Raw genomic sequence first — 12,891 nt, 5'->3', positions numbered from 1 at the left:
TTGCAAAAGCTCTGGCATACGAGCAATTAGCTAAAATGATCAGTAGTAGTATGCAGATCAAGAGCAGCATACCGCAGAATCCACAGCAAACAATCATAAGTGTGGCCCATATTTGCGTCATTTATTATTCTGCAATAAAATCCCAATCCATCAATTCCACAATTTGAGAAATTCAAACATTATATAAAACTTTTGCCTACATGGAAACATTTTAGTTTTATCATCCTGTTGTTTCAGAGTATCTCGGCACAAGAGCATCCAAGAAGACTCTATTAAGCAGTAAATATGTCAAGAGTATAAGTACATGGCAGTCTCAACTTGAGTGAACAAACTAGTTGATGAATACATTCATGCAACTAGATGATTAATTGAATCACTACTGTATTCTTTCCTCAAACAAATTGGCCACATTACAGTAACTATGATGTAACTTAAATCGAATGAACTGCAACGAGGAACTTAGGTGCCTATAAGCACAAGGTTTCCATATTTTGATGCATGAAAACAGCAGACAAAATCAAAAAATAAAAATAAAAAATTCAAGAAACAAGAAACAAGAAAGTAAAAGGAAGAGGACAAGTATATCTCTTCTAATTGATTGTCCTATTTGGAGTAAATTTTCAAGCAGGTACACCAGAAAAGAAAATTGCATATCAAAAGAAACAATAAGCCACCAAGAAGACAAGGATTCTATTAAGCCTCTCCAACATGCCAATGCAAACTCACCTTTCAAAGTTTGCACAAATGCCTTCAAACCAGTAGATTAAGAGATGCTTACTGATGCGGCTACAGTAGTTATGTATGAGGCAGCAAAAGACAGCGTTCCTGTCAAACAATTCTCATTTAATTAATTCAAAATATGTAGTAAGGAAAATTAATGAAAAGTTAGATAGAAAACTAAAACAATCCACATACACTTATGGACACTTCAATATCATATCACAAGGCATACTTCCAAATACTTCTTCATCAGTGGCTACTACAAATATGTCATTGAGCACATGTGACAATATAATGCGACTAAAAAAACTGACAACACAATAATGACATATTGCACCCTCAAAACCAAAAGTCATTCAAAAACCTCACAGAAATTACCAATATTGACATGGTAATATAGGATTTCAGCTTACAAGGTTCACAAGTAATTACACAAAGAATAATGAAAATTATATCCAGGCACTGATCAATAATAATAGAGATTTATATCCAATTCAACCATGGACAGCTTTCAAATGAGCAGAGTGGTTAGTGGGAAAAACCAAACACATCTATGAAGATCTCACAGTGCAAATATTTCATAAACATATAATGTTGTATATGGTTATAAAGGTATCTCATGAGTAGCAGATTAATCTGCTACGTGGATCTTATTCTGCCATTTGATTATTCAGTCTGGTTTAATAGATTCCCAATCATAGTTGCAAATACCTTACAATTAAAGATCATGTAAGATTCTACCCCCTTCAATACAAATTACTAGGAGTAGCATGGCTACTGACAGATAAAGAATTATCCCATGGCATCATTGTACTCACATCAATGATGATAAGGGAGGTAATGATAAAATGCATCTAACCTTATTGAACTCAGTGAGAAAATTGAATCATGATCAATAGGGTGATATTTGAATCCTCCCACTAGAAACCCCTGTATGGAAATACTTTTGCAGATTTTCCAATCACTTAGCTATGAAGGCTAGAAACATAAAAATAGACACAAAATAAGCAGGACAGTTATTTCAATCAGAGATCTCACATCCCCAGACTTATATCGCCTTTCTCATCCCGCTAGTCTCTCCACAAAAATCCAGCCTTAGTTAAATGTCACTTCACAAAAAAGTACCCCTTAGCTTTGACATAAGCAAGATATTTTACTGAAGAGAATGTTGACAAAAATACCAAAAATAAAAACCCCAAATTTGTCAAAATTAAAAATAATACGTCTCACATATGTGATAGCGATGCACCAAACTACAACACAGCCAAACCAATGGTAAAAGACGTGGGGCAGTCATTATTTGCCCCAATTTTTTGTTTCCTGGGAGAACCTTTGTGTGATAGACACAGCTGATGAAATACTGGTTTTAAGTACCTTTGTTTCAATAGTGCATCCAGCAAGACATTCAAATCCAATAAGCAAGAGTGCATTGCAAATTAAATGCATTAAATTTTCTTTAAAAATCTCATTATCAATATAACACACCCATTGATGGTCAAAGCAGCTAAAACCCCAACAAAGATACTAACACATAACTAGATCTTTTAATTGGATATAACTGGGCAGAAAGAACAAAAATTTAATACAAAAATCCAGTGATTGAAGGATTTGAAGATGGAAAAATTTCCCCAACAGATTATAATAATGTCATTAAACCAGACATACTAATCGATTCATCACATATCAATCAACATGTATATAGATAAATGCTCCATACTGGTAGATGTTCAGACCAACTGTAAATATAAACCAATATGTCATAGAGAACAGGTATAGCATCCCATGCAAGGACATGAGAATAGATTGAATCCTTTGGCTCAAAACATACCACAGCCATTTTCCTTTCATGAGTCCCTCTTTTAGATAGGCAGCAGCATGTTCCCTCCTGGCTCGTTTTTCAGTCGGTGCTTTTGATTTATTGACGCATGCCTGGGAAAGTCAAAATCACATTAATAAATCTCCTCTCTCTGCCCTCAGCCAAAGGAATAAATTTTAACTGCTATCAGAAGTCAAAATTTCAGTTTCACAATATTTAACAAGAGAAAACTTGGGAATGTATATTTCATATCAAAAATTGTGAAATTACACCCTTAAAGGTAGCACAACTTCTGTCATAACCACATGACAATTAATCAAGAGAAGTTATAGAAAAGGTAAATTTTCATTAAAGATTTATCTAGTTAAGAATCCTTCAAAATTGAAAACCATAAGCCTTGAACTTATGTGTCAAACTGAAATCCATACAATGACCAAATAACAAATTAAAGCACAGAGCATCAACTCTAAAACTGAAATGCAGGTGAGAAATTTCTGCATAACTACCCGATAAAAGACAAGGGCTGCAAGCTCCACCAAACCACACTGTGAGCTAGTCAAATTTCCACACTTATCATCCTTGGTTGTGTCACTCCTGAAAACAGAGCATATTCACATGAACAACTACAGAACTTCAAGAACTTCAAAAGGACTGTATAATGAAACCAAAAACTCACCAGGGAATACTGGAACTGCAAATATTATTTTGATCTAGATCCTTGCCGACTACATCCAGAAGTTGTTCTACCAAAGTACTCCCATCAGCTGCACCCCTAGTCAAATTTAATTGTAACCTAGCATATAAAATAAGTGCATCCTGCAACAGAAACACATACACAAACATAAATCACTTCAAATCTCTACTAATTAACATAGAAAACTAATCACAACACATTAAGAAACCTTTAGACCACGGTCATGGGTTGTTATCCAACAACGAAACAAAAATTGCCTCACAGCATCATGAATTTCCAAGGACTGACAGCCCAAATTTGGACCATCCTTCAACAAGTATGTATTCAAACATTCGATTAGCTTACGTGAAATCTTTCCCTCATCCCTGAAAATGTAACAGCAGAAAAAGGGATTGCATGTTATACCATAACTGAAACTTCCAGATGAAAACCCAGCAATACATGACACAAACACGCAGAAAAGCGTAAGGAAAAACAAAAGAGGACACAATCACAATACCTTACAAAAGGCAAAATCCTAACAAACCCCCTAACAATGTCTTCACGAAGATTAACTGGAAAGTCTCCAGGAGGATTTTCAAGAAGTGAATGGAGTGTCAAGATGCAACGAAACACGTCTTCTTTGGGATTAGATTGAATACTATTACTGCCACTCAAGCTTGTTTGCACCTTTTCTATGTATAAAAGCACCAAACCTTGCCAAAAGAAGTTAGAATAATATAAGAAAACCGATAAATGACAATACTCTAAACATCCTAATGTGTATGAGGTACAAGGCAAAAGGGACACTCACTGCAATAGACCCGCTTCCTCATGTGAAATCGATAATCTTTCACTTCCAAAAGAAGCCGGAGGATAATCCCATACTCGGTTTGAAAGCTGGGGACATCGTTCAAGACATCCCAGATATGATTGAAAAGCAGTTTCACCATGGATAACAGAAGCAAATTCTTGCCTAACAATAATGATAATATACATAATTTACATCAAATGATGCTCTTTTAACCATTTTCATTGAAAGGAATAAAATTCAAGCACACAGTTCAACTAATCAGATCAATGGAGCATATATCTTTTTAGCCAACTCTGTTTGGTTAGGAAACTTGGAAAAAAAATGAAATTACAACTTCAAATATTATCTTTCTACAGTCTTGGTCTCTGAAAAGTTAAAAAATCTGAATCAAGTAAGCCAAATAGTTCTGTTAGGCTGAATGGGGTGGTGATTTTTCTTTTCTAGGGCTCCAACCGGTGACAAATTTACCACTCCGACTTATTAACTTTGTTCAATATTTCCTCAAAAATTAAACTAAGGAAGCCTGGAATTCTTAACTTTTACAATTTGAATTAAATATCAGGGCTTAACCTTATTTTGTTGTTGAATACGAGTCACTCAGCTCAATTCAACCTTTATCGTCCTAGGCTCCTAGGTTTCAGGTCTGCTACTTGAGCTTTATTTAATCAGTTTACTCTATCTAGGAACATAATTATTATTGAACCATTCTCCATTATCTGCGGGAACAAATACAAATTATTGTCCTATAAGCTACCACATGCAATTAAGCCATAGTTGGCACCAACTCCGAAAGATGAAGTGGTGCCCTCTGAGGTTGTTCAGCCAATCATTCATAGTGACACCACTGAATTAATCAGTAAGGAGAGATTTTCAAGACACTTCTAAGCTATGATACATGGACTCTTCAAAATAAATCAAATATGTATGTCGGACACCCAACACTTGGATAAGGGTATGGGATATATGTTCGATGTTTTTCAATGGACACGTCTTATACAATTGTATTTAACAGTATCATTACAAGTATTTATTATAATTGCTACAAAATAAGTTAAATTTTGACACTTCTAAGCTATGATACATGGACTCTTCAATACAAATCAAATACCCATGTCAAACACCCAACACTTGGATAAGGGTGTGGAATATAGGTTCGATATTTTTCAGTGGACACTTATACAATTGTATTTAACAATATCATTACATATATTTATTATAATTGCTATAAAATAAGTAAATTTTTGACAATATAATTTCCATATAATACCATTTTATCTTACATAATAGATTAAAAAATATAAAAATATGACTCCATTTTTGCCAAGTTCACATATGCTTAAAGTTTGATAAATCTAACCTCTAGGTACACATCAGCACCTAACACCCGTACCAAGGTAAGGTCCATGTGTGACAACCCCGACCAACGTATCATTTTTATATGTTATTTTATTGGGCATGACTTGCATAATTATGTGCTTAATTGACATTTATCTGTTTGTTTGTGAGTTATCTGTTTGAATGTCAAATGTAGAATTCCATATTGAAAGCCCAAACGGATTCAAAAAGCAAAATTGATTAATTCAATAGGCTAGTTGGAATATTTAGAACCATATGGTAAGTTTAACTAAAATTTGATTCGAATCAAAATAATTAGAATAAATTAACAGCAATGATTGGTACCCCACTAAATTTGGACCACTAAATCAGCCCTAATGAGCTGGAAAATCAAAAAAACAAAAAAACACAAGAGCAAAACATCCCATCATGTGGGACCCATACCAACATTAAAGCTATTAGTGCTCTTGGATTAGAGGTCTTAGACATTTCTCATAAATTATTTATAATTGTTTAGACTTAAGTTAAGTCCAATTGTTTAGTCTTAACCCCATTTGATTAGTGAAGCCTTAATCAACATATATATATGTACTAATTGAGCTTAAGACTCCATTCTTCAACAAACTTTGAGCTGAAATTAGTGTTAGAGAGAGAGCTCAACTCATTGTAGAGAGAGAGAAAAGAAATTCAAGGGAGTTCAAGAGAGATTGAAGAGATTAACTTAACCTAAGGCCAAATTCAAGCTCTAGCTAAGATCCTTACCCTAAATTCATGAGAATAATTCATGCTGGAAGATGAATCCACCAAGTTGTAGGACCATTTACATGTATTTGAAAGAAATGAGCATGAATCATCATGAATGGAGTGAGTTTGAGTGAATTGTGTACATGCATGCATAATTCTTTATCTTTGGACTTGATTTTCTACAAATTCATACATGCATGGGACTTACATGAGTTATTTCTTAAGGTTCTTCATGATTTTGCACTCAACATCTCATATAAACATGTTTTGTAAAGAAAAGAGTTGAGTTTGTTACAAGCATGTCCAGAACGTGGTATTTTGAATTTATTTTGAAGAATTGAAAGAGGATTTGAGATCATGGTTTCATACTTTCCAACAATTCATGTTTTATAAAGTTTTTCTAAGCTTTTGAGACCAACTATGCAAGCTTTGAACTTGAAAGGAATGTTTTTGAACTTCAAACACAAATCTAGAAAACCCAAAATTCGCCAAGTTCGCTCGAGCGAAGGATCCTTGACTCAAGCGAACATTGCAAGCATCCAATATTTTTACAGACATTTGGCCGTTGGCTCAAGCGACCAAGTGTGCGCTCGAGCGAACTCACTTTTGTTCAGCACTTGGCTCGAGCGCACATTTCGACCATCCAATACTTTTGCAAACAGGTCACACTGCTCAAGCGACCAAGTTTGCGCTCGAGCGAAGACCCTGTTTTCAGCAAATTTTGACTGGCACTTATAAGTGCATATTTGCATCCTTATGCCCCTTTTGGCGCTCTTTTGCATCATTTAAACATCCTTAATCATGGAACAAACTAGAAACCCACGTAAGAGAATCAAATTAAGATACGTTACTTGTTTCAGATGTGTGTTCAGTGTGTATTTGTATTATGTGCTTTGTGTAGGTGGTCAACTGAGGTCTACCGTCAGTACCAACCCACTTTTAGTAGTATATTTGTAAGGATATGTTGTTAAAATGTATTTTGGTTTACCGCCGAAGTATTATTTTGAAATGTTATTTCATTATGAATGAATGATTGTCTCTTTAGAAATGTAATTGTGGCATCCTTAGTGTTGCCCTTGCCTGGGGTACCAATACCATGCCCTTTGTTATGTGGCTCTCGCCCGGAGGTAACAATATGGCCCTTCGTTATATATGCACAGAGATCTCTAATGTTGACCCAAGTGGTCCTCTCGCTTGACCTATATGATCCCTTCATTATACCCATGTGGTCCCTTCGTTATGCCTTCGGGCCCTTCGTCTCACTATTAGATTTACCACATATGAATATGATTTGTGAACTTTGATACGACAAGTACTCACTTATGATTTGCTTTGAACTCATGTGATATGATTTTGTACAATAACAGACATCATTCATTTAACCTCTTTATACTTTAGCTCACCTCCTTCCCCTATATATATATATATATATAGGTGAGCAAATGGAACGTTAAGCACAGAGCAAACTCGAGAGTCCACACTTTTGTCAGCCGTATTGGAGTGCCTCCGTGATGGGGCCATCTTGGACTCATTGGCGCCAAGTTTTGTCAACCTTGTGGATCAAGATGATTGTTTTGTTTTCTTTGTTTAGTTCTTTTGTTTTGGAGCTTTCTATGTATGGATATGTTGTACAAGTGTTATGATGCTATGATGTACTTTTGTATCCGCATCTATGAAGAAGTTGAAGTTTTAATTTTATACGGCACTTCATGTATGCACTACTCGATGGACATATTTGTATTTTATTATTGCTTCCACAATGCCCCGTTATTATTATTAATTATCAGATTTGTCTTTGAGGCCGGAGGTAATCTGCGATTACTGGCCGGTCACAGCCTAAACCTCTAGGGGCGGGTTAGGGTCGTGACACCATGCAACATAGCTTCTAAACAATTTTGCCCAAGGCAATAAGAAAAGTCATGGCAGCTTAGGATTTAATGGAAGATATAGGATTTGAGGGGTAGAATGGTGAAAGGGATTGAAATTCATCCTTAAAAGTTGATGATTTAAGGCTACTACATCAATGAAATATTTACCAGTGAATAAATTAACTTAATAACGATAAGCTTCAAGCAACAACCTGAATACTTGGCATCCTCTGTTCGTTGTACAACAATGCGCAAAGTTTTAGCAAATATTAACTTTGGCAATCGCCGCTTGCTCGAAGATAACTCTAACGACACACACTGAGTTAGCAGTTTAACAAGAAAAGGCCAAGTCTCGGCTGCACAGAAAAAAGGATTCAATTACCAAATTTCCCATTCAACAAATTGTACATGTAATGGCATAGCACTAATAAATAAACAAAATCATCTCAATGCATGCATATATACATATGTATCAATATCAAATCTTACAATGAGGTACATCATTCGGTTTAAGCATTGCTGTTTTCTGTCCAATATATCTACAAAAGCCAATTGAACTTTCGCCTTCTAACCATGTGTTCAACAATTTAAGTCCTTCCTGAATTCACCAATCAAAACCATGATTCAACAAAATATATATACACGCAGAAACATTAACCTACATGAAGGTTCTTCCTGATTCCCAATAAAATGTAGGAAACACAATGAAATTAAAATACTATCCAACCAAGCCAGAGACAGTTAAGCTTTCAATTGAGTTCCTTTTCTTTTTTCTTTTTTTTTCTAAATCAGAAAAAAGCACAAAACAAGCGTGATCGGGTAATTTACTTGTTTTTTTTTGTTTTCCTACATTTTCTCGGAAAACAAACAGAGTGGAAAGAAAACGAAGTGAATATTAAATATTACTTCTCGAGTCTTAGCTTTATCGGATGATAGCTTTGAGACGATCTCTTGAACATCCCTTGAAGTGACCATGGCGAGTTTGGAAACCTTACGAATTCTCAACAGTTGGAGTGTGGATTTTCAAGAGAAGTTTGAATCTGATATGTGTGAGGAGATCGGAGAAGAACGATAGGGTTTACTGTGCATCGTTTCTTTGGTTACGGTCGCTTTGCGGAGCAATAAATGGCGGGAAAACAAAGACAAGGGTTTTACACGGAGAGAGAGAGAGAGAGAGAGAGAGAGAGAGAGAGAGAGACAGACAGACAGCACAACACTCTCCAGCAGGAATTGAACGCACCAAATGCAGGTTTTGCGGAGTCGAGATTTTAGAATACTTTTGTATTTGTACCCGATACAGCGCACGAGTTAGCGGCCGTGATTGGTTTGCAAGATCCACTCTTTGATTCTTTCCTTAACCCCTTACTTGTAGGTTATTAGGCTCATTTTTTTTTTTTTTTGTTCTATTTTAATGATTCTAATAGTTTATATCTTTAAATTTATTATGTATATTATATTTATAAAAAATCAAGTTAATCAGAGATATTTGATAATTTAATTTTTTACAGATATGATATACATAATAAATTTTAAAATATGAACGGTTTGAATCATCAAAAATAGACCCAATAACTTACCAAGTAAAGAACCAAAGAAAGGATCTAAGGAGAGGATCCTTGCTTGGTAACACCAATTATGGGCCCAACAACTAGCAAAAGTCACACACAAAAAATAAATAAATAAATAAATAAGAAGAGTAAAATTTAAAAGGAAATTCTATTTGCACACCTCACATACTCTTTCACACCATCATTTATAATTTTATCCTTTAATCAAATATCCAAATTACCCTCGTCTCTATTTCATAACTCTTATCCAAAAATCCTATCATATTGACAACCACCACCATCGACCAACCATCACCAATCAGTCCACCACCACTAGTCGATAGCACTACAAAGCCACCACCATTACAAAGTCGTCTTCCTCATCGCCACTCCCTCTAATCCTCTTTATTATCCTCTTCCTCCTCCTCCTCCTTTTTCTTCTGATTCTTTTTATTCTATTCTGTCGTTGCTACCATCGCCGCCCTTCTCTACAACTCACGGTATAGGGTTTTAGAAGGCGGTAATGGGGAGATCACAATGGGAACAGAGGAGGGGATGGTTGAAGCTAGACAGGCGGCTAATCGCGATTTATAAGGAATGCATAAGGTTCGGAGTTGCAGAGGGTGGGATGAGTGGAGAGTTCGAAGTTGCCAAGGACAGGATGAGTGGACGGTTCGGAGTAACGAAGGATATTACTGATGGGTAAGGGATTCAGAATAGGAAGACTTGTTGGTGATGGCAATAAAGACAAAGAAGATAGACAAAAGGAGAAAGGGTTGTGCTGGGCTAGCTGAAGGAAGAGTGGCACTGGAGATGGTGGTCACTGAAAATGGCAATCCTAACCAGTGGCTACAATAGTGGTTAATGGGCTAGCATTAGGTTTGGGATGTTGAAGATAAGGGTATTTTGGGGTTGTGCGAGATTATAAGTTATGAATTAAGAAAAATAAAAAGTCAAAATGTAACGCCCCGAAAATATTAACCATAAAACCATCTCATGATATTAATTTAAATAACAACATGTACCAAAATGATTGCCTTCCATTCATATGATTCCATTGTACAAAAGGTAACACATGCAATTATACATTCTTAAGTCCTAACCTTGAATCTATAGCATATGCCACAAGTTAAAGATATGAAATAAAAGTTAAATAGATATATAAATGCCCTAACAGCTACTACTTTCCGAGACGATGCTTGGTTACAACAAAAGTAAGTTTAAACTCAATACAAATAAAGCCCTAGGTTTGTACAAAATAATTACAATAATAACAAAAGAAGCTCTTGGCTTAAAGTTCTCCAAAGCTACTGCCTCGGCGGAGATATATCATCAGCACTTAAAAATGGTTTTTCACATAGGGTGAGCCAAAGCCTAGCAGAGATACTCTAACACGTGTATAAATCTTAACCAAGCTATAAAGTGAATGCATATGCATTACTCGTGCCAAAACATTTTATATCTTTTTCCAAAATCATGCAATGCCAGGTTTATATCACAATTCATAAAATCGTTTCATTTACAATAAAAAATAAGACAGTGGATACACTCTGGGAATCTTTATGTATGTGTCTGCAAGTAGGCTATACAAGCACTATCAATTACCATTTTTACCATTACTAATCGAAAGGCTCGACACCTATCCGCGCGGGTTTTTGAACTTTCACCAAGGACACACAGGTTAACAACAATACCATAACCACACCGCTTATCCAAATTCACTAAGGTATTCAACCATTTTTCTTAAACAATATACATTTCAATGTGTTAGGTATGCAACAATACTCAAGGCAAATTGATAAGAATTGAGTTTCAATTCCTCTAATTCTTATGCACTTTCTATAACAATCATAGCTATCCTCTACCGATAGCCCAAAACAGATATCTCTAAGTAGATAGATAATTTCAACAAAGATATACTTTCCAAATTTTTAAGATGGGAGTGATAATGCATATCCAATTCCACCATCATCATCATCATTATTCCAATTTCATAATATCCAACATCATTTCTATTTTCTCTTACAAAATCAAATATTCACATTTTAGGGCAAAACCCCAATTTCTTTATAATTCAATTCCAAGGATAAAAATCTACCATTTTATCATAACTCAACCACTTTTATAACCTCACAATCATTTCCAAGAAACCATCTTGAAAACCTCTCTTTTGATTTCGAAAACCAAAACCCTAAATTTATCCAAAATTTCCAAGTCACAATCTTGTTTAGAAAAGCAATTAACTAAGTTAAAAACCATACAAACTGTAAAGAAATCCATACCTCAAAGCTAGAAGACATGAGAGAGAGAGAGAGAGAGAGAAGGGGGAAACTTTGATGAAATTGAAAATCAACTTTGCTATAATCAAAAGGAAGCTCTAGGAAAGCTCTACCCTTTTTTTCAAAGGACAATTGTGTAGAAATCAACGGATCAAAGTATATTTGAGGTTTTAGAGATGGTTTCTAGAGAGAGAAAAATAGATATAGGTTTTGGAATGTTTAAAGAGAGAGAGAGAGGTGAGAAAATGACTCAAAAAGTGTTTTTCTCGAACTGATATATGCGCATACTGCTTGAACGCAAGAATGGTCGCTCGAGCGACCAGACACAAACGAAAACACCACTCAAGCGCAAGAATGATCACTCAACCGCACAATGTTGTAATAATCCCAACCTGTGATTAGCTTATTGTTCTTAATTAAGATTGCCTAATAAGTAATTAAAAGAAAATTCTAGATTAATTGCATGTGTATTGTGTTATTTGTGTTTATATCTGTTTGAATTTTTGTTTTGATATTCAAATTGAAGGCCTTATCAGCATTTGAGGATAAAATTGACTAAATCTTGGTGTTATTGAGAATTTTTAGAATTATATGATAGGTTTAATTGAAATTCGATTCAGAACCAATTAATTAGAATAAATGGGTTAGATTTAATCACACTTAATCAAGTTCATTTTATAAGCTTGTACAAGGCTCATATACATTCTAAAGCTCATACACGTGAGAGAGAGAGAGAGAGAGGGAGAAGAAAATTGAAATCAAAACTAGAAAATAGAGATTAGCTAGGAAATTTGGAGGAATTAGCTTGGAGACTCTAAGAATTGGTCATCTAGAGTCCAATTGAACACCTAAGATAAGAATTCAAGCCTTTAATTTTGTAATTGAATTGGTTAAGGCCTCGTTTGGCAAGTAGTTATTTTAGCCAAAAAGCCAAAAAGTCACTAAAAAAAACAATAAACCTACAATTTTCACCCTACAAACCTATATACAGTAGCTTCACGTGATCTATGCTAGATGCAGTGTAAAAATACCCTTTTGTCCCTCATTGATGCGTTTTTATTTCGTTTTTAACCCTGCTTTATGTCAAACATTGAT

General features: G+C 35.1%; 1 protein-coding gene across 3 annotated transcripts in view; it reads right to left on the bottom strand.

Moving 5' to 3' along the window:
- Nucleotides 1–9,334, bottom strand: part of ATM (Serine/Threonine-kinase ATM-like protein) — a 177,529-nt gene extending 168,195 nt beyond the window's left edge. For all 3 annotated transcript variants that reach the window (XM_082907876.1, XM_082907878.1, XM_082907877.1), the window contains exons 1-11: nt 8,877–9,334; nt 8,460–8,568; nt 8,183–8,326; nt 4,024–4,185; nt 3,730–3,925; nt 3,439–3,595; nt 3,213–3,352; nt 3,043–3,130; nt 2,549–2,649; nt 727–825; nt 73–129 (exon numbers count right to left, since the gene is read on the bottom strand). In XM_082907876.1, coding sequence (XP_082764002.1) covers nt 73–129; nt 727–825; nt 2,549–2,649; nt 3,043–3,130; nt 3,213–3,352; nt 3,439–3,595; nt 3,730–3,925; nt 4,024–4,185; nt 8,183–8,326; nt 8,460–8,568; nt 8,877–8,945 — 1,322 coding nt within the window. In that variant the 5' untranslated portion in view covers nt 8,946–9,334. The remainder of the gene's footprint in view (nt 1–72; nt 130–726; nt 826–2,548; nt 2,650–3,042; nt 3,131–3,212; nt 3,353–3,438; nt 3,596–3,729; nt 3,926–4,023; nt 4,186–8,182; nt 8,327–8,459; nt 8,569–8,876) is intronic.
- Nucleotides 9,335–12,891: the final 3,557 nt, after the last annotated feature.

Source organism: Camellia sinensis, chromosome 15 (genome assembly GCF_055761805.1).
Source record: "Camellia sinensis isolate YWXY chromosome 15, ASM5576180v1, whole genome shotgun sequence".
Classification (NCBI taxonomy): Eukaryota; Viridiplantae; Streptophyta; class Magnoliopsida; order Ericales; family Theaceae; genus Camellia; species Camellia sinensis.
Note: the sequence above shows the minus strand (reverse complement) of the source record. Positions and strands in the feature narration are given on the sequence as shown.